This window comes from Salminus brasiliensis, chromosome 17, assembly GCF_030463535.1.
Source record: "Salminus brasiliensis chromosome 17, fSalBra1.hap2, whole genome shotgun sequence".
NCBI lineage: Eukaryota > Metazoa > Chordata > Actinopteri > Characiformes > Bryconidae > Salminus > Salminus brasiliensis.
In genome coordinates, this window is record NC_132894.1 from 11,422,094 (window position 1) to 11,449,772 (window position 27,679).

Here is a 27,679-nt window from a genome sequence, read left to right on the forward strand (position 1 = left end):
AACTTTGAGTCAGTTCCTTAACATTGCTTCAGTTCATTAACATTGATTCAGTTTGTTAAGATTGGGGTTTAGCTCATTAACACTGATTTGGAGAAGTGCTTCTACTGAGTCACACTTCTTCTGCATATTCTAAATCTATTTTTAAATAATAAAAAAAAACATATGAAATAAACAGGAATTGCTGTACAATGTGTCGATTTTCTTTATATTTATATTATATTTATTCATATGTTTCTTTGAACAAAACCAACAAAATGTGTCACTTGACCCAGAGGGGGACCAAATCAGTCTTTTGCATATAGCAATCTTATTGTCCATTCATAAAATAAATAAACTAAGTAAACTAAATAAATACTTTATCAGTGATCGCAGTTCCAGTTAATGAAATTTTAATGATGCATACCATGTTTAGGCCATGTACCCTATACTAGCTGAGGAAATAACAGGATGTAAATAGGCGAACTAGGTCAGAGAGCCACGTTCACCATGTTTACACACATCCCATTGTGTACGAAGCTTATGTGGGAAGAGGTCAGCTTTGATTTTACAGAACAGCAGTAGGGCAACCTTGCAGTCCCTTTTCTAAGAAACTCTGTAGACTTCGTGATCTCGTTATGGGCCAGCCCAGCTGTACTTCTGAGAAAAGGGGAGGTTGCAGATGGGGAAGAGGCTAATGATTATTACAATAAGGAAATTATAGCCAGGATCAATGAAACTATAAAATCTCTTCCGACAATTATGTGGAGATCCATGCTTTTGGCAGGGTTAAATGGCAGGATGCAACTTCAAAGCTGAGATGTTGTGTACATGCAGGTAGCACATTACAAAACGTTCAAAAGCAGTCACAAACCCTTCCAGCAAACTACTGTTCTAGGGACAATTTGATTACAGACAACAATGTACTCGTGGGTGTACAGTGAAAATATAGCATTTGTTTTTTGTAACCCCCTCCTTAAAAGGTTGCAGTATAATTATTGGAACATGATCAGAACATGGTGAAAACATTTAAAATGTCTTTTGTGCAAATATTACTAGTAAAAATCAGTTATGTTATTCATTTAAGAAAAATGTACACTTATATGTTGCATGCATTGGTCATCTGCAAACAAACACAGAACCTCAATCTAAAAAAAAAAAGTTTGAGAAGGTGGTCATGTGTAAAAAATATTTTCTTTTATATAATTGAGTCCATGGGAAATGTAGTATGTGTAGTGAGTAACCATCATTGCCCTTCCCATAGAAGACTAGGGTTTCTTGGGCATGTCTCTGTAACACTACATTTGTCTACATGTGTACAAATAAGAGTGTCCCCCAAATTCTTTAATGTACATGTATTCAAAATTGAGTTAATTTAACTTGTGACGACAACTACTACTACACAACAAGGGTTCAACAAGGGCTTTTTTGTGCAATTCCATAAAAGAACCCCTTTACGTTCCATTTCATTGGATAGTCCGTTAAGCATCAAATTCCATGTCCAAGAAGAATCATCTAAGTTGACATAATTATGTAAAAGTTATTTTGCAAAAGGTGCAACCTGCAGCAGAAATCCAGCTGAAGACCAGCTGTTGCTGGTAGCTGGTTTCGGGTGGTCTAAGCTGATCTTTGATCGTCAAGGTGGTTGAAAAGCTGGTCATCACAAAAACATACCCTATGATGGCAAGTTAGCTAGTTAAGCAGCTCCTGACCAGCATAGTTGTGTTGCATTTGATTTCGGCCATGCTCGGTCATGCAGCATGGTCACACGGGTCGATCAGCTTGGTGAAGCTGATCAACAAGCTTGGTCATGATGGTTGTTTAGCTTGGTCAGGTTGATCATGCTTGTAGACAATGAGCTAATCCATCAAACCCCACTTAACCAGCTTAGATGTTTATTCTCTGCAAGGGTTCAAACCTTTTTTTTTGACATTATTTTTTCAGGGCAGTTTTTTTTTTTGTTTTTAACTTTAGTGCAGGAGACCCACTGCACAGTTTTAACTATATATAATATAGGTTCTTTGCAGCACTTTCATTTTAAAAGTGGAAGGTGCTTTTATCAGGAGTGCAAATACAGACCGTTAATCTTTTGTTAGAAAGGATTTGTTTAAAGTGAAAGTTAATGGTATGTTTTAAGCCAGAGATAACAAGGATACTGTCCATCTGGGACACCTACCCATCACATTGAGAGGACACATCATTTTCTTTTTTTATTTTATTTATTATTTTGTCTTTTTCTCCACCTGAATTGCTCTTCTGATTCTGTGATGAAAGAGGATATGCTGAGGTTATGTCAATACTACAATGAACAAGGAGGACCGAAATAATCCCAAAAGAGCACTGGGACACAGTGCTTGATAGAAACTGTCAGAAGGCGGCTTTTCAGGCTTTAACCCCCGTTATCGAATTAAAGCAAAGAATATTCAACAGAGTAAAACAACATTCAGGCCACAGCAACATTTAGTTCATTCTAGTAGAACAGACAATCTGTCTATATTCACTGACTGACCACTAGCTGTGAGAAGTCATTAGGTAACAAAAATATACAACTAGGTATGAAATACAGTGTGCTTCTTGATCTTTTGTTTGACCTTTATAAACACCTGGGGGGATTTCACAAAGTAGGACTTCTTAGTTAGCCTGATAGCTTCAGACCAAAGTGAATTACTGTCTAAAAAATGTTGAGCACTCACTTTTGGGATCAGGTTTGCTTACCTTACTTCACCTCATTCTATTGGCTTCTTTTGAGAGTCACGTGTTTCACTAAAAACTGATTAAGTTTGTTTCATTAACTAAAGAACAATTAAAACAACAGAAGACACAGAAACAAGTGGACAGACAAAAGTAGTATGAAGGTGAATTTGGTGAAAAAAGTCTGTAGCAGTCCACAGGCAAAGATCCTTTCCTTCAAATGACCTCTCTCATGAATAGGTTTCTCTTCAGCTTCCTCTGCTTTCATTCAAGAGGTGACCCAAGGGGGACAGAAAGGAACATCACACTGGCAAGACTTAGCCCTACCTTCTTGTCCGGGCCCCATGAGTATGGCTGTACAGCAGTGTCAACACTGGTCCTGGAGTATCCATGCTCTGAACATTTTAGCATATTTTCCAGCTCCAAACACACAAACCAACTAAAGAAGTGCTTGCTAATTTTTAATAATTGGTTAGGTACTTTAGAGCATGACCCCCCCCTCCCCCAAATCTGCAGGACAGTGCTACTCCAGAACCAGGACATCTGAGTATGTACTCTAAACTGTGGCCTCAATCTCTTGTGGATCATCGCCCTCTAGCAGGCTGTAGGAGGCATGACTTTGGAAGGGCCTCTGCAGTGGGTGGCAGAGGAGTTTAGCCATGCAGTTGTAGAGCTCGATGGCAGGGCTGCACAGCGACACTTCGAAGCGGTAGCACATCCCTTTAGAGTCCAAATTAGAGAACGATGCATAAATATCCTGCACAGAGAACATGGAGTCAGAGTATGAAGATAAACACTGTAACTCAGAACTCTGAACCAAAAACTGAACATATTTTACATTTTAGTGCTTATTATGGGTGTAAAAATGCACCAATGCATTGTAATACACTGGTTAAAAAATTCCTTTAGCTTTGGGCAAACCTTTAGTTTGGGTTTGGATTTTTAAATCCTACAAATGAAAAGTCCCACAACTTAAGTAAGGATAATACATGCTGTTAAGTAACACTTGTAAAACACTGCATTTTTAGTGAACGAATTATGTAACTAGTTAATTTTGTTTGGTAGCAACTTTTTAAATTACTGTTTTAACCTTTATAGTATGTTTAATATTTCATAATCCAGTCTGACTTCAGCCTGACCATTCAGCACTTAGTTCCTTTAAAAAAAACTACAGTCAAATCACTGTGTGTGTGTGTATTTGTATAATGTGGAACACATTTTAAACTGATAGCTGATTATCGATTACTTATGTGTAAAAATTGTTTTCTAGTGTGGTGATTTATTTAACTGGGGAGAAAAATCTTCTTTTCAAGTCAGCCCTGACCAAGACTCAATGAGCAGTGATTAGCTTTTCTAGCGTTTGTGCATTAAAGCATAAAACAGCATAAAACAGCAGTGGTTTAAGTAGAAGTGGTTTAAATCATTATTTTGTGACATATTAACTAACAAATACTTTTAACTGCTGTTCTGTGTACTATTTGTTGTTGCTGTGTAACATTTACAACAAGGCTCTGAGCTGAGCTAAGCTGAAATAATCTGAAGTTTTGGTGTACAAAACAAAAAAGAGCTTTATTTGAACTGATAAGTGTGGTAACATTACCAATTAGCAGCCAAAACAAGGCTTCCAATTCTAATTTTCCATTCCACCTTAAATAGTGCAGCTGTTATTGTGTACATTTCAACAGAAGAAGGTAAATGCTGCATCATTTAAGGCTGAACAGAAAGTTTGAGTAAGAGGACAACTTCAGCCTTAACATTACACTCAGAAATCAGTTCAAATCAAGCTCTTTTTTGTTTTATTCACTTTAATAAGGTTTAGGGTAGTTTTCGAGTTCCTCGAGGCAGCAGCTAAGAATATGTCTGTTAATGACACCTAGAGGGCACCAGAAGGCATTCTGCTCCAACAAAAACCAAGGATCACAAGTCCATCAAAAATGCCCAGATCGACCTCAAGTCCAAGTCACTGTTTCAGATCGGGACATCCTTACTTTTTGTGTTTGATATGTCTATATTTTACTACTGTGCCTTCTGTAATGTGTGTATTTAAACATATGTATGCAGAATCAGCATTTAATGAGGCACTGAACAATCTTCTAAAGACTCAATCTAAACTGATCTGAGGTCAGATATTCACAGTGAATATTTAGCAGGTCAAGTGCATAATGCAGAAATATCAGAAATAAAAGTACCCTCCAGCTGTTGTCATCCACGTGCTCATCTGTTCCATTATGAAGGTAAATGACATCGAAGAAGAAATAAGGAGAACGCAACATTTTCTGGAGAAAGAGAACAGGAACAGCTAGAAGTAAGCCAAAGAGTTCATGGCAACTTCAAGGCTTAAAAATCTAGTAAAGGCACGAGTCATGTTTACTCACGCTGACAGCATCTGACGGGTTGAACTGTAGCTGGCCTGCATGGCGACTGTAGATGAGAAGAGTACGAACCACAAAGGGAGGCGGAATCGTCTGAACATTGTCCATCAGAGGAAGCTCAATTTTCTGGAGACTAGAAGCAGAAGTTTTCGATCATGTAATAACATTGTTGTTAAAGGACCCAAAACCAGGCTCATAGTGCATTCTTTATGAAGGTCATATTTCATAAAATAAACTTACATTACATTGAGAAGATCTTCCAGGTCTAGATTCAAATGTTAAGGGATTAATGGTTTATGGTTAGCTGACAGATCTTCCATCTATTCTCCAGTGGAGCTATAAATACAATAATTCTGAGCATTACAGGCACCAAAAAGGATACTGAAGGATTCACAGACATTCGTTTCCAGGTCATACAAACAGCTGCATAACTCCCGTGGGTCAGAGGTGAAGCCTGACAACTGTACAACAGGCGCAAAAACAAGATCACCTATATACCAGACCAAACGGACAATGTGGGGTTTCTATTATTTTACACATCACCTGTGTTTTACTAAAGCACCTAACCCACACAGTCAGTATCCAATTCTTCTAGGTAGATGCAAACCATGTCAGAATACTCACCCATAAGGCATCATCATTGACCACCACCAAGGCAAACTCGTGTCTTTTGTCTATTTTATGCTTCGTTCTCACAAACATCTCAATCATCTTCTGGGAAATGTTGAGGGCATTTGTCTTGGATCTGAAGATGAGTAACACAGTGGTTAGATAAGCATATTTAAACTGGAGCCACAAGACTTTGCAAAGAAATGCACTTAAACCAGGCTAAAACATATTACCCATTGAAGGATTCCAGCTTCTGTAGAGACATCTCCTCTGATAAATCCAAACAGATGATCTGATTGAGAGATATAATGAACTCAATCACCACACTACCTCTAATCAAAATAATTCACTGAGCTCTTAAGTGCTTTACAGACTACTCGTCAGTCTTGAGAACTATTAAGATACTTTTTCACATATAGTATAGGCATATGGTATGAAGGTTTGTTGCCACAGGACATCCGTAATATTATTGGGTACATTCTGATATGTTACAGATGGGTGTGTGTCCATACAATTTACCTCACAACTTAAGAATTAGTATGGTACACATTCATAACATAGGTATCCATACCTTTGCTTCTGCACACAGGCCACATGACTTAAGTCATTTGAAGTCTTCTGATTTTATTTTAGATACTTTAGATAATTACTGACTTAATTAAGTCCACAGAGACTGCAAGTGCTTTATTTAGTTCCTATACAAGAGGAACGAGTAAAAACAGGGCCTGTCCCACAGGAAATAACCATATTTACCAACATCTCAGTTCATGGGGTTGACATAACGTGGGGTTATTTGTATAGTTTTTTTTATACCTAAAAGTAAAAGATCCTGTCCAATTAGTCAGTTTGACTTACCACTTTTTCAGGGCAGTTGACTCTAGGCACTCGTATCTGAAGCTCTGCAGGTGGAGGGATCTGGGGTGGCACAGTGGGCGGGGTGGCTTTGGGCCTGTCTTTGGCAGCAGACACCGGAGCGGCTACGCTGGCTGTAGTTGTGGCCACGGCGGCCGCAGCAGGAGCAGGGACAGTTGTGGTGATGGTGGATGTGGAACTCGGAGCACCGTCAGTACTAGAGGCCTCTCCCTCGCCCTCTACTCGACTGCCCACCGCAGGCTGGGGTGGTGGAGTGCTGGTTAAACTGCCATTACTGCTGCGTCTGTCCTCTGCTCCCTCAGGGTTTGATCGGGTCCTAGGTCGCTCCTCTCCATCTGCTGGGCCTGGATCTGAAGTCTCCATAGTGCCGAATCACTGGTCACATGCAGATGATGTTAAGAGCTGCTACAAGCAGGTTACATTTTTCACAAACACTAGCAAAAATACTGATGTTAGTACTTTAAGTATTTCCAAAAGATAGTTATCTTTATTAAAGTCCTGTCTGTGGAAAAAGGAAATCAGATTGTCCTTACTGAGGTTTCACATTCAAAATGAATTGCTGTTTTGGGCTGTGGTGTTGGTTCAGGACCCAGGCTACTTTGCTGTTAGTCACACATTTCACAATTATGCTTTAGCATTTTTTTTTTGACTCCTAAGTAACAGCAAACGCTGATTCTCATGCTAATAAACACTAGCTGTACTTCAACAGCCAGTTCAAAAAGGAACTTCTTTAGTACTCAAATTGTTGTTGTTCTATTTTTTTTTTTAAGTTAATATATATCAGTATATAGTCGCAGCCGTGCATAAACTTTGCTTTACCATATTTGGCTGTTTTTCATACACATCTGACAGTTTTGTCTTTACATTTCATCAAAAAAAAACAAGAAATGATCCAAAAATTACTTGGAATTAAATTGTTTTACATAGGGATGCACCGATACATTGGATTTCGGTCTCAATACTAACAAAATTAGCTGGATCAGGTATCAGATCATAAGTCTGTTTCAAAGACCGATCCGTTCACAGACCCGATTCTCGCACTGCCGGTATTCTAGACTTCATAACCCAGGAGCAGAGTGACCTACAGACATCATAGCAAACAGCAAGACTCCTTCTATCTAACCAGCATCCTGTCATCAACTATCAGCGAGTTATACAGCTCGACTTCCATATAAGGAGACCCCAGAAGCTGCAAGTTGTGAGCTCCTCTTTAGTCTCACACTTCTGTTCATTGGTCACTAAAATAAATAACTGCTGGACCTCGGCATAGTGTTGTCTGGGCTCTGGACTTTTATTCTGAAATTCAAAGCCTGTGAGCTCCTCTTTAGTCTCACAGGTTTTGAATTTCAGAATAAAAGTCCAGAGCCCAGACAACACTGTGCCGAGGTCCAGCAGTTATTTATTTTAGTGACCAATGAACAGAAGTTAAATCATTTATATCTGTGTTCATTTGTTATAGTTTACGTTAGTAAAGTAATAATTTTTTGTCCCAGATGGTGAGGTATCTGTATCATATTATGTATTATTATTATTATTATTATTATTATTTTAAATGAAAGCAAACATTAATGCACTGTTACTTTATATTTGATTAACATATATTAATGTAGTGATTGAAGTATTGTCACCAGACCGGGAATCAAAGCCCAGTCTCCCACATGGTGTAGTAGCTCACTGGCAGGTAGTGGTGTTATCTGTTGCGCAACACCAACCACTTATTTTTACTTCAGCAGAATATCATCGTTGTCCAATGAAAACCATGCATCTCCACAATGGTGACTTTACAGAAGAGAGGTAAAGGAAGAGGTATAAAATAGTCTTCACTTTGAATGGAAGTCAATGTAAAATGAGAGTCTATTCCAAGTAATTTAGCAAATTTCTATTGATTTCTTTATCCAGAATTCTTCACACAGTGTACAGAGCCGCTATAGGGCTCAAACCATAAAGAACAATATGATGATACATGATTTTCATTGGATAACAGCGATATGTAAATTGGCCAGAGGTGCCCATGCACCCGTATAAGAAGACTTAAACTTCAGAAAGCTTTAGGGCTCTTCCCTCCTCTATAAATCACCAAAACACAAAAAGACAACACATCCAGCACTGTCTACTGCCCTAAACATGCTGTGAAGAACCAAACATGTGGTTAAACGACAGATTCTCCACTCCAGGACTGTCACTGACAGGACGGTCACAGGCTGTCAACGAGAAAAGCAACACACCTCAAGCTGGATGGACATGAACCGGCTAGCTAAGTATTCTGAAACATCGTTTTAGAGCAAATAGGACAACAAGTATGACAATCAATTAAATAATAAAGGTACAAAGCTTTAAGAAACCAAATGACCCCGAAATCCTATCTGCTTAATGCAGTTATTTGTACAAAGGCAGTTGTTTACACCGGCTAACTAATTAGCATCAGTCTGCTAAACTCAATAGCCTGGAGCAACATTACTGTGATACGAGCAGCCAGAAAGGGTTTCCATAACGTACAGCACGAGGTAGAAAGGCCCAATTCCGTCCCACAGCGTCAACCCAAGGATATATTCAATTCCACAGTTTACCTAAAGCTTTAAATCACAGCTGGCTTCAGAGAAGAGCAGCTACTGTTCCTCAACACTTCCTCATTCGAGTCTACTTCACTGGAGGCTGGGAGCGCAGGCAGGAGCAGTCGCGCCATCTACGGGTCCAGCGATATACAGCCATCATCAACTCCTAATCTCAATTCCCAAAAACCTGCTGAACACATTAATCTAATGTCAAGGTTAGTGTCAACCAGCCATTCTGCCCCTCCCTGCCACAGTTAACACATTAACACAGTTAATGCTTCTCCTCTATATTACGCTGTATTACAACAGACATAGCCTTTCATTTCTGCTCCCTGTTTTAGTCTAGCTAGCTGGCTATATTTTACAGGAACAAAATTGTCAGATGTTTTGGACTGTACCTTCAAATTTCTACAGCCCCTTAAGTATCAAGATATACCAATAATATTTAGATACATAAAATATTCCTCTGATTTAATAAACGGTTTCCTCAATTTAACAATCCGTTCCCTCAGTTTAATAAATCCGTTTATAAACCAGTTCCCTCAGTTTAATAAATCCTTCCCTCAAAAATAATTTCCTCAATTTGTTAATGAATTTAATATTTATTAAATAATTCCCTCAATTTAACAATTTGTTCTATAACTTAAATAATTTAATAAAATTTTCTCAAATTATCAATGATTCCCCTCAATATCACAAATAATTCCTGCAATTCAACAACCAATTCCCTCAATTCAATGAATAATTCCCTTAATTTAACCATCTATTTTCTAAAATAAATAAACCTACCCATCACTGTAATAAATTATTCTCTTATGTTAACAACATTTTCCTTCAAATGAATAAACCGCTCCCTCTATTCAACAATCTGGAATAATGGCACAGAGGCAGACCAGATGTTCACTCAGAACTTAAAATAAATAGATAAATAAATAAATAAATAAATACATTGAAATAACAAGAACTATACAACAAAGCTCTTTGCAAAAGTTGTTCACCAGACTGCTCTTCTGCTGTTTATTTTGCTGTTCACTTTGATTATGTGGACTTCTTTTAGTAGAAAGACTTGATCGGCATAATAATATTACAATATTTATACTGCTTTTATCAGCAGCTGGAACATTTTAAAAGTGGAATTCCACCACGTTTTCTCTGCCTCCATGCTAGATTTGCAACCCTCTGAAGAATGGAGAAAACAATAAATGATGAATATTGGATAAAAGAACAGTTTACCAGATTTTAAACTCAAATGCTAAACCTTAAATGATCATGTCACGTAATATCATTTTATTTCTATTTCTATAAGTGCGTGGGTCAGGGTGGAACGCAAAATGCAAGAACATGGATTAAATTCTTACATCTAACTTAATGTTTTTATATTAGTTTCACATACATTGTTATACATCAGTGTGGGAACAGAAATTGACCTACATCTGAGCACAGCAAAGATACAGATCAGATACAACAGCAAAGTGTTGTTAATACAACATACTGTTTATTTAATTCTTTTTGAGATAACTTCATGTCTGTCTATGTGGACATGTACAAATGCTTGCATAAACAAATTGTACAAAATAATATTTTTTTCTTGCTTGCAATAAAACAAACTTACACCATGTTAACAAGTAAATCTGCGTCAATCCTGTCTTGAACAGAGACACTAAATCAAGTCCAAAGCAGGACTTCAACAGGAAAAGATCTCACAAGAGCATGGGTGGGGATTACCACCATGGCTTCCATTAGCTAGATACCAGATGTCTTTATCACTGTATGAGGGGAGAGTAAATCCTCTGTGGATTTCTTACAATGCTCAGAGCTGAATATCTAGCAGTAACTGGCTAGCAAAAAGGAGGGTTGGGTTTTCAAAAAAACAAAAAAAACAAAAAAAAACTTTTCCTGGTCTGACAGCAGCAGCGCATGCCAAGAGACAGGCAGAGTGTGGAACTACTCAAGACTATAATCACATAGAGCAAGAGGACAGCGGCAGCAGCAGCAGCAGCAGCAGCAGCAGCAGCCCCTGTTCATTGGCTTGGGCTGTACCTGTGTTCTTTAGCAAGGAGGAAGAGTAAAACAGCACAATGACAGAGGTGAGTCTTTTTAGCTTTGCGTGCTGACCTTTGACTGATTGACGTGACTTATTATTCTCACTGTTTTCCACAGGCTATTTTTAACAGCCTCTTCATTTATATTGAAACTTGTCTGGTCAATGCAAGAATGTTCAAGTACAAGTCAGGCCTAGACGTAGGAGCTTCAAAGTAGGGTTTGGAGAGGAACCATATTCATAAAGAACTTTCATATCTCATATCAGAGCAGTATGGCGTGACTGCACTGCCTGATTTTGGTATGTGTTTTTTCCACCTGCCATTTTGCAAGTTTAGTGACAACTTCAAGCACTGGTACAGCAGAAATTATCCCTTTTAGACTGCAGATGCCTGTGTATGGGGCCCACGCCTCAGTTCCTCATTTTTTCCATAACTAGCTACTTAAAAACTTTTTCAATTATTAAATGTACGGTATTTACAGAATAATATGTCTCAGGGGTAATAACATATTAATAAGCCTGCATGTTTGTTGGCTATGGCTAAAGATCAGATATCTTTACCTCTATAGCAATAATTAAACGAAGCAAGGATTAAGGATTTTTGTGAGCTGAATTTGTGGAGAGTGATTACAGAAGCAGGAAGTGGAGCTGCAGGATGCGCCTGCTTCCTCTGTTTCCTCTGTTCAAAACAACAGGCTGCAATCTGTACAGTGACTGTTTTTCATGTACCCTATACGTATTTCTGCTGACGCTCTTGTACTGTACCAGAATCACAGCACAGGAGTTCATCTGAAGGTCCTGATTCATACATGGGGGTGCCAGTTTTTAGGTGCACTTACAATTGCAATTACTGGCTGTAACCCATCTGCTGTTACACGTTTATCCACCACTGTCAACACCATCCATCACTGGATAGGGCCCATCACAAGAACATCAATGACTAGTGGTGGACCATTTTCAGCAGCACCTATATGGTAGCAGTATGTTGGTACAAGAGTAACAGACATTATGACACCGTCCACCTGTAGTGGTCCCTTTCTGTTGATGAGTTGATGAGGTTTTCCTACAAAGTGCACTTATAAGGGTGCTGTTCAGAAGTGTACCATTGCAAAAAGGTTTAAAATAAATAAATAATTAGAAGTGTTTATCCGCTTGAAGATACACTACTAGCATAACTGTTACATTAAATACAAAACATAATACAAAAGGTAGTGATTTAACGTGTGTCAGTGCGTCCAATCAAAAGCCAGGAAGGCCAGTCTGAGCTATAATTATACATGCAGTAGCTGGTTTGGCTAATCAGTGTTTCATTCAAGTTAAATCAGGTGACCTGCTGATGCAGTTGAACAAATCTGTGCTATGGCTGGGGGACATTAAGGAGAAATCTGAAGCCAAACCTTTGTATTTCACACCACCTTAGAAATCAAACAGATTTTTCAGAAAAACAAGAAATTATTTTTATTTTTTTATTTTTTTAATGCATTTAAGCTTTTTTGTGTTTATTGCAGTGTTATAGACACTGAAAACACTGAATATTCATGATGCAGTCGGGATGTGCAGTTGCAAATGATTTAAATATGTTACATTACATCATTGATTACATTGATGACATCAAATCACATTTGACCAATACTGATAAATGGTTTTAAACAGTTTGCTTAGGTGCAAAGACCATTGCACAGTACTGGGTTATACACTGGCATATAGACTCAGCATATATGTTGTATGAGATGTATTTGTATTTTCTCCCACAGAAGGCTGACAGTCTGGCATCTGCTGACTCTGAGCTAGCCCAGTGCGAGGAGGAGGTAGGCACGTTGCTCAAGATTTTAGCTGAGCTCAATGTGAAGATGGGCGCCTTGCAAAAACCACGGTAATCACAAACTCAATGCAGTTAAGACTTATACTAGATATTGCTCATATTACATTTATAGAAAACTTAAAGTGACAAAACACTTCCGCAGAAGAACCTCATGTTTCTCACTAGAATATTTCAGTGGATGGTTCTTTAAAGATATATATATATATATATATATATATATATATACAGTACAGGGCAAAAGTTTGGACACACCTTCTCATTCAATTCATTTCATTCGTCTCATTCGTTTTCTGTATTTTCATGACTATTGCATTCTCACTGAAGGCATCAAAACTATGAATGAACATATGAGGAGTTATGTATTTAACAAAAAAGGTGAAATAACTGAAAACATGTTTTATATTCTAGTTTCTTCAAAATAGCCACCCTTTGCTCTGATTACTGCTTTGCACACTCTTGGCATTCTCTCAATGAGCTTCAAGAGGTAGTCACCCGAAATGGTTTTCCAACAGTCTTGAAAGAGTTCCCAGAGGTGTTTAGCACTTGTTGGCCCCCTTTGCCTTCACTCTGCAGTCCAGCTCACCCCAAACCATCTCGATTGGGTTCAGGTCCGGTGACTGTGGAGGCCAAGTCATCTGCCGCAGCACTCCATCACTCTCCTTCTTGGTCAAAAAAAGCCCTTACACAGCCTGGAGGTGTGTTTGGGGTCATTGTCCTGTTGAAAAATAAATTATGGTCCAACTAAACGCAAACCAGATGGGATGGCATGTCGCTGCAGGATGCTGTGGTAGCCATGCTGGTTCAGTGTGCCTTCAATTTTGAATAAATCCCCAACAGTGTCACCAGCAAAACACCCCCACACCATCACAGCTCCTCCTCCATGCTTCACAGTGGGAGCCAGTTTTTTACTGTAGCACTTGATGGTTTTTGTGACTCCACTTGGGGACACATTTAAAGTTTTTGCAATTTTCCGGACTGACTGACCTTCATTTCTTAAAGTAATGATGGCCACTCATTTTTCTTTAGTTAGCTGATTGGTTCTTGCCATAATATGAATTTTAACAGTTGTCCAATAGGGCTGTCGGCTGTGTAGTAACCTGACTTCTGCACAACACAACTGATGGTCCCAACCCCATTGATAAAGCAAGAAATTCCACTAATTAGCCCTGATAAGGCACACCTGAAAACCATTTCGGGTGACTACCTCTTGAAGCTCATTGAGAGAATGCCAAGAGTGTGCAAAGCAGTAATCAGAGCAAAGGGTGGCTATTTTGAAGAAACTAGAATATAAAACATGTTTTCAGTTATTTCACCTTTTTTTGTTAAGTATATAACTCCACATATGTTCATTCATAGTTTTGATGCCTTCAGTGAGAATCTACAATGTAAATAGTCATGAAAATACAGAAAACGCATTTAATGAGAAGGTGTGTCCAAACTTTTGGCCTGCATTGTGTATATATATAATTCTATGCCAGCTTTTCTTTTCTTAGCCAAGAACCATTTGGGATTTCTAAGGGTGTGTTTTTTTCTTTAGGGATCCAAAGGACTATGAAAAACAGAAGCAGGTCTGCATGACCGGTTCAAACCTGAACTCTAGTCTTCCGGCACCACCAGCACCACCAGTACCACAGGCCAGCCCAGCGGTGGACACTGGCACAGCATCTGTGGAGTCCCAGTCAGTAAGCAAGCAAGGCCGGCAATCTGAAGGCATGTTTTATTTAAGTCCCAGCTTCAATCATGCTAAACTCTACATTAGAAAAGGCAGGGTAGTCTTTAAAATCGTGTGTTGGAAGGCCTTTGTTTTCCTAAGTGAGGTTTCTCTGCTCTTTACACTGTACAAAACTAAGCACTGCACTACAAAATACTCTGATGTTTATTATGCGGTCCTATATCTTAGCCAGGTCATTTGCACAGTAGTTAGTGTAGTTACTAAATAATAAGCCTGAAGTAGAGGTGGATTTAGTGGTTTGAGAGCACTACATACAAAAGACAAGAAAGGTGTCTCTTGGATACACATTTTTAAAAGCACTGATTACTATTCTCTTATACCTTGTGTCGCCAATTTGCTTTACAAATATGAAGCTACAGGCCTAATGTAGTCTCATTAACTAGACTTGACTAGGCTTGACTCTGTGAGCTTTGGTTTTATTGAATCTTATCAAAAACTCCCAATCCAGTCAGTTCCTGATTTCATGCACAGTTGAGAGAAAAGTTGACATCAGCAATGTTTTCAGATGTGCAATATTTTGGAAAAGGCTTTGTGTGTTTGGCTTCAGCTGACAGCGAGTTACATTGATTAGTTAGATCACTTATAATCTGGCGTTTATCTTTGGTCTCAAGATAATACAGGTGTCTACTTAAATGTTACTGGCCAGAAAACCACAGAGGAATTCCCTCTTCAGACTGTAGTTGACCATTTAGTAGCCTTGCTTGCTGTAGTCACATTTTTACACAACTCACTCAGAGTGAAATATATTAGAATTAGGCCTGACATCATATTTTGTTATTTATTTAATCATGGCTAATATTTGTCTACAATCAGTCAACACAAACATGTATTGTTCCCTTTTGTTATCTATATCCAATTCTGTAATGCACTTATACGATTGTAGGTGGCAGTGGAGAGCTATGGACACAGCTCCAGCAAGTTCTGTCCAGTCTGGAGTTCTCAGCCAGCAGGGGGAGAACACTGGTCATTCCCCAGATTCACAATGATGGAAAAACCCAGGCAGAGCATATTACTGCAGCCCGTGAGAGCTGGGTTCAGGCCACACAAGTAAGCCTTCATTTCAATGTTCTCAGGAACATAAGATACACCAACCCCAAATAGTAGTACTGAAGAAAGTCTAGTAGAAGCCGGTTAGATAACCGGGCCTAGATAACAGGTCTCCATTAGCTTCTATTCATAATCTGCCATTTTAAATGAGTAGTTCAATGGAAAATTAATTTGCTCCTTACGCCAAATGTAACTGGTCACCCAAGATAGGCTACTCTATATAGCCAATCATTTGTAGACCCCTGCCCATCAGTTGGTTCTTCTTAAAACATGGGTGTTAATGAAGAAATTGCTCTCGATTGCTGCAGTAACCACCATCTATTGTCCTGGGATGTCTTTACACTAGATGTTCATGTTGAATTATATTCAGCCACAAGAGTATCAGTGAGGTTCATCGTCCTTATGTTGGACGATTAGCTCTGTATCTCAAAAACCTCTCCAACTCATCCCAAAGGTATTAAATGGAGCTCCATCACATACAGTAGAGGGATTCATACCCCTTTTGCTGATGCTAGTCAATGGGCATGGTGACCTTATCAGTATGCAGCTGCTCCAGAGCATCCCATTCTGTTGGCAATGCTTTTCTTTGGAGGTTATACAAGCTGTGTGTGCACAACTAAACACCTGGGTCAGCGATAGGCTAACCTCAGAGAAACAACAAACCTTTGGATATATAGTATTTGTATATATATATATATATATATATAGGTGTTTTAGTTGTTACATTTTAGTACTGTATATCTTAATGGGTCGATTCTCCATTGAAAGGAAAATATAGTCTACAGAACTAGGTTTAATTCATGCCCAGGAGGCCGTGTCAGAAACCACCTAAGTCGGTTTACTTAAGGTCACTTGATAGCTCAACGTGGTTTGTGATGGCTTACGAACACAGTTTGCTGAATGCTAACCTGGTGCTTATGAGCTTCCATTACTTGCCATGTTAGCCTCAGAGCTCCTCTGCAGAACTAAGGCGCCACACGTCAGATACAAAGCATAACTTGGCTGATTGACTGCATTTGGGGTAAGGGGGAAATTGTGTGAATGTTTTGGGGGTTAACCTTTCCTTAACTCTGCCTCAGGTGTTGGAGGAAATGGAGAGGGAGCTTGGAATCGCATACCCATCTCCATTACCTCCTGAGGAGCGTCAGTCCTATCAGAAAGATGTTCTCTCACTGGATAAGCTCAACCGAGATCTCAGTGCAAGCCTGCAGAGTCGTCAGGAGGAGCTGAAGAACACAGAGGGAGCCATTTTGGAGATGGAGGAGGAGAAGAAAAGACTTCGAGAAAAGGTTACATGACACAACATAGTCTTGAAGATTTGTTTGTCCTTAAGTCATTTAAAGAGCTTATATACTGTATTATGTTCTTAAATTGTACTGTTTGGACCCTAATATCCACTTCCCACATTTTTGTGTCATTAAATGAATGCATTCTGCTACTTGAAGTTGCACCCACACAGCTTGTCTAGTCCCTGTAGAGAACTCCTGCCAATAGAATAGAGCTCACTGGAGTGGATAAACATGAACCTATTGGCATCATGCCTAATGCCACTTACACTTTTGTTGCTGAATACAATCAAATCCTCCTAGCCATGTTTCAAAATCCAGTAGAAAGCCTTTCCTGCACAGTAGACACAATTATGCCAACAAAAGCAGAAGCACAGAAGCAAAACTTGTGTAACCCATTGTTTTCACAATAAATGCACAGGTGTCCCAATACTTATGTCCATATAGTGTATGTTCTGATTGGCTGGCTTGTATGTATGTGGGTTCTTTAAAAAATAGTAACAAAGTGACATGTCCATTCACATTTAAACTTTATTTTTGTCCATAGCTGGAAGAGCTCAAAAGGAAATGGCTGATTGCGGTCAGTTCTTCTCCTCCCAGAAGCCCATCTTTGTCCTCTAGTAGGACCCCAAGCCCCTGCTGGTCTTCTCCTGTGTTTCCTGGGTCTCCTCTGCTGTCTCGCAGGCTGTCTGTCTCACCCCCCAGCTCCCCATCCCAGCTACCACGTGCCCAACCCACCAGCACTGTGCTGGAGACCGAGACTGAGAGGCTCCAGAGGTGAGGCCTGATTGCCTTATGAAAGCATTGAGTCCTCCTACGTCCTAAAAGTTTGCTGTGTACGTTTATAGAGCAAGGTAGATTACATAACTGCCGTCATGTCTAAAAGTATTCAGACACCCCTTCTAACTAGTGAATTCAGCTACTTTAAGGTGCACCCATGCTCTGAAATAGCCACACATGAGCCTAAGGTCACTGTGTTCAATTCCATGACTGGGCTAGAGCGGTAGTTTTTCTGAAGTAGAATAGCTTCATCTGGGGGGCTTTATACCCCTCTGGCTGACACTTGGGCATTGGTCTGTGGAGTAGTGGAACTAAGTTATCTGGAGTGATGGAGCTCCATTTGAAATTTGGGATATGTTGGAGTGGTGTTTGTGATCTAGAACTTATCATCCAGAACCAGTACCTGACCTTACCAATGCTCTTGTTGTTGAATGAAATTAAATCCCATAATCCAGAACATCACAGTAATGTTCTAAATCATGTTGTGTCATGTTGTATACAGTATGTTCACAGATGGTGTTTTAAACAGGTGTCTGGAGAGGCTGAAAGCCAGGAACGAGCGTCTGACGGCGGCTCTTGACAGACGGAAGAGTGAACAGGAGCAGGTCAGCATGGCTCTCAGCCGCCACGAGGCCGACTGCTCAGCGCTGAACATGGCCCTGGCTTACTGGTGCGCTGCTGTGTTCTCTGCTTCAATAGTATGTATACGGTGTATATGCTGAAACCAATTTGGTTGTAGATGAATGGAATGGTATGGACATTTTCCCTAGGCTTCAAATAAATAACTAGATTAGACTTATAAGTAAATTAGATCATAATAATGAATGAAGCTGTAGAGTTTAAAAACGACTGAGAAAGCTTTGTAGTATCAAAGTTAATATATTAAAATGAATATCTGCCTTGGCTCTAAATTATTTTAAATAAATAATTACTAACGATGGCACAATGCTAGTTTTTCTTTTCTGATACCGATATTGAAACCATAAGTGTCAACTCAATAAACAAAATGCTTTTTTTATTTGAAGCACTTAACTTATCACATATCACTCCCATATCTTCAAGAAACACAGTTTCCTCATTTATTTGAGACAGAAGAGTTTGAATGCAGAAGAGATGGAATACGTAAACCTTGGCAAAGTTTCATAATCTACCACTGACACCCTAATCTATACAGGCCTTAAAGATACAACAACAAAACAGCGTGTTTAATTAACAGGTTTGTTCTTGGTTATTCTTGTAAAAATTAATTATAACTGTTTTTGGTTTCATAAACTTACACAAACATTCTAAATAAACTTCAGGAAAATGTAGAATATGTGCCCTAAAAGATGCATCTACATAGTTTAAATATTAATTCTATAATATTATATATTATAGTATAATATATATATATATATATATATATATATATATATATATATATATATATATATATATATATATATATATATATTATAGTATAAAATGATCTACATTATTGGCATGACAAATGATTGAACGGTTGTGTATAAACAGTTATCCATATCAGATCCTAGTTGCATTCGCATTTTTTGGTTATTTTCCTTAAATCTTACAGTTTACAACTTTAATTGTGAGAAAGGTCTCTGAGAGAGAAAGATTGAGAGAGACTGAGTGAAAGAGAGAGAGATACTAACATTGACTTTTTGACTGACAGTGAAGAGTGTGAAGAGGCCTACACTGATCTATTGTCCCTGTATGAAGCCAGGAAACAACAGAGTGCTGCGTTGGCAGGTGCTGTACACACTCTGCATGAGATATATGTGTCACATGTCAGGCTCATGTCACACTCACACTCACACACACACACACACACCCAACGGACATAACTCTTCTGTTTGTATTCTTTCCCTCCCTTCTCTCTCTCTCTCTCTCTCTCTCTCTCTCTCTCTCTCACTCATTATTTTTAGACCTATTGAGGATGTGAGGTCATGTGTTTGTCCTGAATGTGTTATATATATATGCTACTTACCTATATCTAATTATTTATCATTTTATATATACACAATTATGTATATGTTACTACTGAGTCTTTTTGTTGTTTTGTGTGAATCTGACAATTGATCTTTACATAAGTTCAAAATTTTCCTTCTACTGTGAAGTTTAAATTTCTATAAATTATTGAGATGCAAGGTTTTTGCATGACAGTGATGATATTTATTGCCTGTACATAGAACTATGATTTTGCTGTACAGTCAGGACATTTTTGTCATGTGTACAAAACAAACACACTCTCTCTATGTGGCTTTATCTTTCATTCTATCTATCATCTATCGCTCATTACAGCCCCATCTCCCCCAGGAAAGCCTGAGTGTTCGCTTACTGTCGAAGAAGTGTCATCCTGTCCACTAGTGGACACTGCAGAGTCCAAGCAGACCAGGTCTTTATAGAGCTTCCGCTTACTTCTCAATCTGCACTTAGAGTCATATTCGTGTAAAATTCTGTAATATTTCTCTTTCCACTGAGTCCACATATTTTTCTACTTTCTGCCACGGTTCTGTATCTTTCAGCTTGTCCAGAAATGTGTGTGCAAAACGTGTCTTTTAGATGTGAATTACACTTCCCGGCTAAAGAGGGTGCTCAGGAGCAACAACTACCATTTTTTGCACAATGCTGCTTTAAATTACATTGAAAATGCACGTAATCTAATGTAGTTCATTGAAACCTGGAAAGTAAATACAGCTAAAACTAGATTTGAAGGCCACTATGACTTTACATGGTGCTCAAAAAATAAAATATTAATTATTAAAGATTAATAATTGAATAATAAGCCTTGACGGATTCAGAGAGTAAACTCCATGTGAGGATTTTCATTTCATTTTAAACAACCCAACCTTATTCTGCTAGTTTGTCTGCAGAGGAGTTTGAAGATAAGACTGGAGTGGTTCGACAGAGAATTACCCGGCTGAAGCAGGACAGGGCAGCAGTGTGTATCCCAGAGCAGACGAGAACAGGAGAAGGGAAGCTAAGTCCTGACACAGGCACGCTGGCTGGGGCCAGGCGAAACAGCAGTGCCTCCTCAAATAACCCCAAAGGAGAGAAAGCTGCACTGCTGTACGAGCTCGTCACTGTCAGGGTGAGATATCGCTACACGCTATTGCTGAAATTTGGCTCAAGGTCGATAAGAGCCTTTATATATGTCTGTTTTTCTCTTTCTACCTGATACCGATATCCAACGATACGTCATGTTATGTCACCTCTAGTTACATTATATATAAATAACTTGCTTCATATGTATGTAATGTAAGACTCTGCAAATACTTGAATTAGGCTGTTTGTTAAGTTTAGGAAACAGTTCTGCCAAAATACTAAAAAGTAATACATTTTTAGGGCCTCTGTCAGTCACAGGCCCTATCTCCAGTCCTATCTAGTCCAGACCCCCAGCAGATGTAATTACATTGGACAATTGCAAATTGACAACTGACAATCACCTCTGTCATAAAAACGCAGTAACTTTTTTTTGGTTATATGAATATTTATTTCTTGAAATGACAGTTTCAGTCATTTTAGCCAGGCCTTACTTTACAAACAGTGTAAATCTGGAATCTACACACAGTGTCTGAAGTACCTGTCTGCTTTCCCTGTGCTGACTGGCAGGAGGAGATGTCAGAGCTGCGCGGGCTCATCAGACTTAAGGAGAAGGAGAGACGGTGTCTGGAGTTCTCTTTGATGGCTCATAGATGTCAGGACTCGGCAGGGGCAGCGATTGCAGAAAGCCTGCAAAAGGATCTGGAGGACAGGAGAGCAGAGCAGCAGGTGCTCCGTTAGCATTTGCTTGGAGTTATCAGAATTAGGATATGGCATGGTCCAGATCAAAGCCTGGTTGGAGTCATGCAGCCTACATAATTGCAAAATTTGTGGAGTTTGAGTACAGCATGTTTACAGGAGACGTGACGGTTTAACTTATGGTTTAACTCTAAAGGTTGACGGTGAAGATCTAAAGCTAACCAAGACTACTTCAGGTCTTCCAACACACACATACTACATTATTCCGAAGGAGTCAGTAGTCTGTTTCATCATGATAGCAAAAAGAAACCTAGAAGCCTAGCTAGTTTAATTCCTTTGTCAACGTTCATTATAATTTCACACTAATGAACAGCCAATTAGTAAACTGTCTCACTGCCAGCCTATAATCAGATTCAGCTAGTTAAACAGGTGCTTACATGGGCCGCTTAAGGCCAGTGTTGCAGGTCATGCATGTCGCAAAGGCTATGGCTGATGGTCAACACAGGCACTCAACAAAAGCAGACCAGCCAACAGTTTGGTTTGCCAGGCCCCTTAAGAAGTAAACAAAGCCATTTACAGTGATTTGACGTCAATAACCAGAGTTACCAGAAATGTTCACAGGGTGGTGATGGGTACCAGACCACCAGTCAGAGTTTTAGAGTTTGTAATTCAGTCATGGTGGAGAAGGTTGTAGGCAGAGCAACCCCTGTTTCCTATCACAACCACTATTAAGAAATATATCTGGGTCGTATGTTTCTCTACAGTGAAGCATTTCTCCCCAAACCATCTTAAATGACTTGCAGTACAACTATTAAATTATGCAGAAATTGTGAACAACTCCCATTTTAAATTAACAGCATATTGTAGTTCTGGACTATGCAGCATTTTGAATGGGGATTGTCCACTAAAAGATAAATATAGTCATGACTAGGGAGGCCAGGGAGACCATCCCTTTAGTCTAAGAGGTTATTGCTAAGGGCATTTAGGTAGTTTTCATGATTACAGCATCATGCTGTATCTGCAGGCGTGCTGGAAGTTAAAAGAGTCAAATGTCACCCCAGTTGGAACCAAGCCTCTGTTTCTTTGTTTTAGAGGATGGATGAGAATCGGGCCAAGCTGGAAAGTGGAGGGGGAATTCCTGGGCCACGGAATCACGCCATCATGAGAGAACTTAGAGCAGCACTGCTAAGGTGAAAATTGGGTCAGGGGCTACAGGCATTTGAAGAATTCTTAAAAAAAAGAAAGTACCATAGTCAATAAAGAAATGACCCAAAAAACATAAAAAAGATAATATTTCACCACAGTTTTGGTAAAATTCTGAAATTATTTGTCAGTGGATGAACATTTTCCATAATTGTGGTTTATGGACTGATGTTCTTTTCTATTGACTTTGGCAGGGAGCAGACGATAAAGAGGAGAATGACATCTTTACGAGAATCTCTGGACTCCACCCTTGTAGACTGCACCACTCAGAGGAGAGTTCACAAGGAGGAAGTGGCTCGTCTCACACTCTGTCACAAGTACAGAATCCTGATTTCTTTTACAAAGTGAAATGATTATTCTTAATTAAAGAACTGGATTACGCTGAAGGTTCTGAGTTAAATGTGCATCCTGTCAAAACAGCCATGAAGTTATTTCTTCTTCAGTATCACAAAACTCATATATTTTCACAAGAGTATCAACAATGAAATATAATATCAAATCGTTTCATTATTATCAGTATTTACTGTGCCTACCCTTGACCTTCATTCTAGCTTTTCATGCATACGATTTTAGTTTTCTGAAGAAATCTGCGAGGAGATCTTTTCACAGCCCCAAAGTTCAGTCTTAGAAGGTTCTCACATTAAATGATAAGATCTCCTCTTTAGGGAGGTCAGTTAAGTTGTTCTCAGTAAGAACGTCTTGATCAGCTCCATGTGCTTTCAGACCCATTGTGTTGGTTGAGTCATCTTCTCATAGTGGAAGGATATTTCAGATTCGAAGCGAAAGTAGAGTTTGATGTTCTCCTCTCTCTCAAAGATAAAAGTTTTAAGCTCTGTTTAACTGATGGGGTGGTTTTGGAGGTTTATGTGGTCTCATCTGATCTAAAATGAAAAATGCATAGCATGTACTAAATAGCTACTTTGACTGGAATTAAATTAAATGAAGGTCTTTGGCACAATGCTTTACTGTATATCTATGCGTGGGATTAGTAGACAGACTCATTTTTTTAATCAGCTATGCTACAGCAAACATGCCATTGATATCAATAGAGTAGGCCTGGTATACTATTATTGTGCTCTCCTGCCTTCTGGACATCAATTACTATCCTTTTTTTTTAGATCTTTAGATCTTTTGTTTAGAGAAGCCCATGTTTGCTGAGTGTTAGTCTAAAAAAAGTCTCTAATTAGAGTTGTTGACATGCCTTACATCACATGGAGTGATTTGCTAATCAAGGCCAAGGGTGCCCAGACTTACGCAGAATACTGTATTTATTTAGTTGGAAACTGAACAACCCCTTTGTTTAATATTTTTAGTGCATATTTAGTGTATATTTTTAGAGTAAGTAAAGGTTGCATGGTGCTTCTTTTATATAGTAATTAAAACCATAGTAGCACACAGAAAACTTCAGTCTCACATGCTGATCTACTTCACTGTTTCGAACAGAGTCACTATTTGCTGTAACTGCTCAAGTGGTAGATGAGTCATTTAGATGACAAAAGGTTGACATGACATCACTCATAGTCTCTGTATGTATCATCATGTTAGGCATGAAAGGGTTGACATATGAAACGTCTCCACGTTGCTTTGAGATAATGGCTTTCTTATAGTGACAGCCTGGCAGCAATATACTCAAGTATTGCATTGTATTTGTAGGTAACGGTTTGTTACACAATGTTAATAACCTGTTTGAGAAGTCTGTTAGATGATTTAAGAACTAAGTGCAGTTCTCAGGATGCTAAGCGTTGTACTTAGGCTTCTATCAGTTAGCTGCATTAGCCTTGTAGCTCCAGCCATGGCTGATGATCTATAGTTGAGATAAGGAGCAATTGTGTGCATTTTATTTTTTGCAGAACTGTCATTGGAAAGCATTGGAAAGTAAATGGATTATTAATGGTTGAATTAATTGGAGGCATTGTTTTTCCTCAGTAAAGCCATGAGTGTGTACCGGAACACACGCAAGAAGCACCACGAGCAGCTGTGGAGGCTAGAGCGGCAAATGACGGCCATGACAGAGCGCCACGCCGCCCAACTGGCTGAACTTAAAGGCACGCTGGAGGCGCTGGAGTGGAAAAGGGAGGAAACCGTGCTCTGAAAGACACTTTGAAACAAGTCTGCAGACACATTGCGGTCCAAAAGCTCACAATGTACAGTACATTACATTTACAGCATGAAACCACAGTGAAAGCAGTGTAGCACTAACAGCTCTGTTCACTCCCTGTTAAAGATGTGACAATATATTTAAATATATACATGAAATTTAAATACATTAACACAGTACTTTTGGTCAGTATCATAAGGTACAAGAAAGGAATAGTTCATTAGAAGCACAAAAGTAAAAGGAATTGAGATAGTTTACGACCTTTTACAGCTGTTAATCAGGCAAGATTAAGATTTGAGGTTTGATTCTTGTGCTAAAGCTATGAAGCTAATATGGCTAACTCTAGACAAATACTGTATTTTCAGGAATTCAGACTTGAACATATCTGCTACTACTGTTGTTAGCAATGCAGATTGCAGAGTGCAGGCCCACTGTAAGTCGTAAGAATCAACTAATTTACATTCATTATATCCACCTATTCAGCCTAGAGCTGTTTAGCCCCGCCCAGGAGTGTTTCACCCTAGAGCTATCAAAACAACCAGTTTATATCTGAGGGATAAGGCAAAGTTAGAAAATGGTCATGTAAAATTTATTCTTTTGCCATTTTGACACAATATACTGTATTGTTTTTAATGAAATAGTAAACACAGCTTCTGTGGCTCTGTATCAAACATAAAGCCCAGTATTTCCAGCTCATCCTACTGCACAGTTAAGCACACTATGCTGGTATACTGGTAAGACAGGAATCAGGAGTCATAGGATGGGGACCGAACCTGCAACCTTATCACATAACTCATCATTTAAAGGATGCTACAGAACATGTTGAGAAGTGAGATGAGTTTTGGAAACAAGTGCTGTGCACTAATAAAGTGAGATAGATCTCTTCTCCACAACCAACAAAGGTATATTTGGAGGGGGAAAAAAAGAAACTGCATTAAATGAAAAGAACACCTTACCAACTGTGGATCTATCATGTTTTAAAGTTGTGTTGCTGCCAGTGGCACTGGCAGTATTACATTGGTGGAGGGATGAATAGATTCCACAGATTACCATCAAATCCTGGATATATTTCTCAAACCATCTGTTAAAACCGTCTGTTTTTCTTTTAGGTGAGTACAAATGTTCTCACAACAGTTTGCTAAGTTTGTGCTACAACAGCTGAAGTATCGGAACGCTTCTCAATGGACAGCCTAATTGCTGGGAAGTGTTCTTTTCGCAGGTCCTGTGACTATATTATGAGAGGCATATAATCCCGCTGTCTTAAGGGAGTCTTTGTGGAAACACTAGCAAGAACACAGGTTTAGGGAGCAACGTTTACCAGAGGTCATGTGTATTTTCCCCCTCGTGCAAAAAGCCACGCTCCGCGTGAAGATGTGGCCCTTCAGTCCGACTAAACAAAAGAAGGACAAAAGAGGCTGAAGCCAGTGGATCCCAGCTCAGCCATTTGTCTCCTTCTTCTACTGAACCCAGCTTTTCTCAGGCCCCCCCAGCCTCAGGCAGTCGGTTGCAGCTGTGAACGCTGGTCAGGAGGTTGAGGCAAAGGTTGAGTGTCACACCCCTAGGGGTCAAAGGACGGCCTGCGCCGTTGTTGAAGCGTGTGAATGCAGGGGTTAGGAGGGCGTGCTGAACTGTGGCACTAGCCTGAGCTTGCCCTCCCTGATAAACCAGATCAGAGGGGTGGCTTAGCTCTTTGGTCACATTTAGAGCACTAATCATCATGATCTTCAATGGCTGAATCCTCAACACCACAATTATCTCTATCTGTGGACATGGTAAATAGGGTCATGTGTACAAATAACAGTAACAGCAACTGTAAATGTAATAGTATAATTAATGACATAAATGCAGGTAGACTCTTAAAATGAAGGTTCTTGAATGCTTCTTGGCTTCTGGGGCAGTTTTAGGACAAATTGGTTTCATTGGTATTGCACATTTACATTTTGTGAGATTATCTAAACTTCTAAAAAAAAGCTTCTTCATCCTCACTTTCTTTTCAAAGCCTGTGATTTTGGAGATGATCTGACCCAGTTGTATAGCCAGCACAATTTGACCCTTGTCAAACTGCTCGGATTCTTATGCTTGCCCATTTTTTCCCTGCTTCCAATACGACCTGACTGTTCACTTGCTGCCTAATATGTATATCCCACCCCTTGACAGGTGCCACTGTAACAGCATAATCAATGTTATTTACGTCACCTACCTGGTTTTAATACACTAGACCTTCTTTTTGTATTAGTGACAGACCTGTTTGTTAATAAAATTTGGTTTTTCTTACTCTGCCTTTAAGACAAACTGATATATGTACATGAGCTCTGCTCTGATTGGCCCCTACACATTGTGTTGTATTAAAAAAGCAGTCCAGCTGAACATGTAAATATATTGTAATGCCCCAAAGTTTGTTATTGTGAAATCACAGAAACATTGCAGTAAAACATATGAATCATGAAATTAATTCAGACACTTTCTCAGCGTCTGTTCCTTATTAGAAGACCCAAGTGTTAGGTTTTGTAACGTGCAGGTGAAGAGAAAAAGGTACGGAAGGTCAATGCTCGGCTACACACTTAATTTCTGGTCCAACCATTCTGCATTAACCTACAGTTACCATGTTTTCCAGTATGTTGAGAAGCAGTAAACACATTAGGGTCTCTGTTTTAACTGTTGAGCTGCTGTTGCCGCAAGAGTCAAATATGTATGTTTTCTACGGCTGTGTCTGAAACAGTATTCTGAGAAAGGAAGGAATCTAGTCATGTATGCATCGAAGTTCAGTCTCCACACCTTCCTTAAAAAATACATTTATTGGGTGACAAAAAAACACTCACAGCTCACAGTGGGAGAATCTGATCAGTTTAGTTT

At 39.2% G+C, this 27,679-nt stretch overlaps 2 protein-coding genes across 3 annotated transcripts; one reads left to right on the forward strand and one right to left on the reverse strand.

Moving 5' to 3' along the window:
• Window positions 1-267: 267 nt before the first annotated feature.
• Window positions 268-9,167, reverse strand: babam1 (BRISC and BRCA1 A complex member 1). Of its 2 annotated transcripts, none has more exons than XM_072660919.1 (9): window positions 9,089-9,167; window positions 6,504-6,896; window positions 5,882-5,940; window positions 5,664-5,784; window positions 5,422-5,500; window positions 5,280-5,304; window positions 5,043-5,172; window positions 4,857-4,943; window positions 268-3,424 (listed from the first exon to the last, which is right to left on the reverse strand). In XM_072660919.1, exons 2-9 carry the CDS (start codon window positions 6,882-6,884, stop codon window positions 3,224-3,226), a joined length of 1,083 nt encoding a protein of 360 aa, XP_072517020.1. In that variant the 5' UTR covers window positions 6,885-6,896; window positions 9,089-9,167; the 3' UTR covers window positions 268-3,223. The 2 variants fall into 2 exon arrangements, with proteins under 2 accessions (XP_072517020.1, XP_072517021.1); XM_072660920.1 differs by having other exon boundaries at window positions 9,018-9,150.
• A 1,672-nt stretch (window positions 9,168-10,839) lies between these two features.
• ushbp1 (Usher syndrome 1C binding protein 1) lies at window positions 10,840-27,278 on the forward strand. The gene is made up of 14 exons (XM_072661195.1): window positions 10,840-11,160; window positions 12,869-12,987; window positions 14,474-14,646; window positions 15,552-15,715; window positions 16,795-17,004; window positions 17,549-17,778; window positions 18,311-18,451; window positions 19,457-19,533; window positions 20,086-20,179; window positions 20,647-20,875; window positions 21,397-21,555; window positions 22,618-22,715; window positions 22,923-23,045; window positions 24,655-27,278. The coding sequence occupies exons 1-14, from the start codon at window positions 11,152-11,154 to the stop codon at window positions 24,818-24,820; spliced, it is 1,992 nt and encodes a 663-aa protein (XP_072517296.1). The 5' UTR covers window positions 10,840-11,151; the 3' UTR covers window positions 24,821-27,278.
• The last annotated feature ends 401 nt before the right edge of the window (window positions 27,279-27,679 follow it).

What these genes read in the sequence shown, in the direction of transcription:
- ushbp1 (XM_072661195.1), top strand. An exon ending in GCTGGGTTCAGGCCACACAA is followed by an intron (nt 15,716 to 16,794) that starts GTAAGCCTTCAT and finishes ACTCTGCCTCAG; the next exon opens with GTGTTGGAGGAAATGGAGAG. An exon ending in ACAGGAGAGCAGAGCAGCAG is followed by an intron (nt 21,556 to 22,617) that starts GTGCTCCGTTAG and finishes TCTTTGTTTTAG; the next exon opens with AGGATGGATGAGAATCGGGC.
- babam1 (XM_072660919.1), bottom strand. Translation starts at nt 6,884, where the DNA reads ATGGAGACTTCAGATCCAGGCCCAGCAGATGGAGAGGAGCGACCTAGG. An exon ending in TCAATGATGATGCCTTATGG is followed by an intron (nt 5,501 to 5,663) that starts GTGAGTATTCTG and finishes CCTGTTGTACAG; the next exon opens with TTGTCAGGCTTCACCTCTGA. An exon ending in TGGATGACAACAGCTGGAGG is followed by an intron (nt 3,425 to 4,856) that starts GTACTTTTATTT and finishes TTCTCTGTGCAG; the next exon opens with GATATTTATGCATCGTTCTC.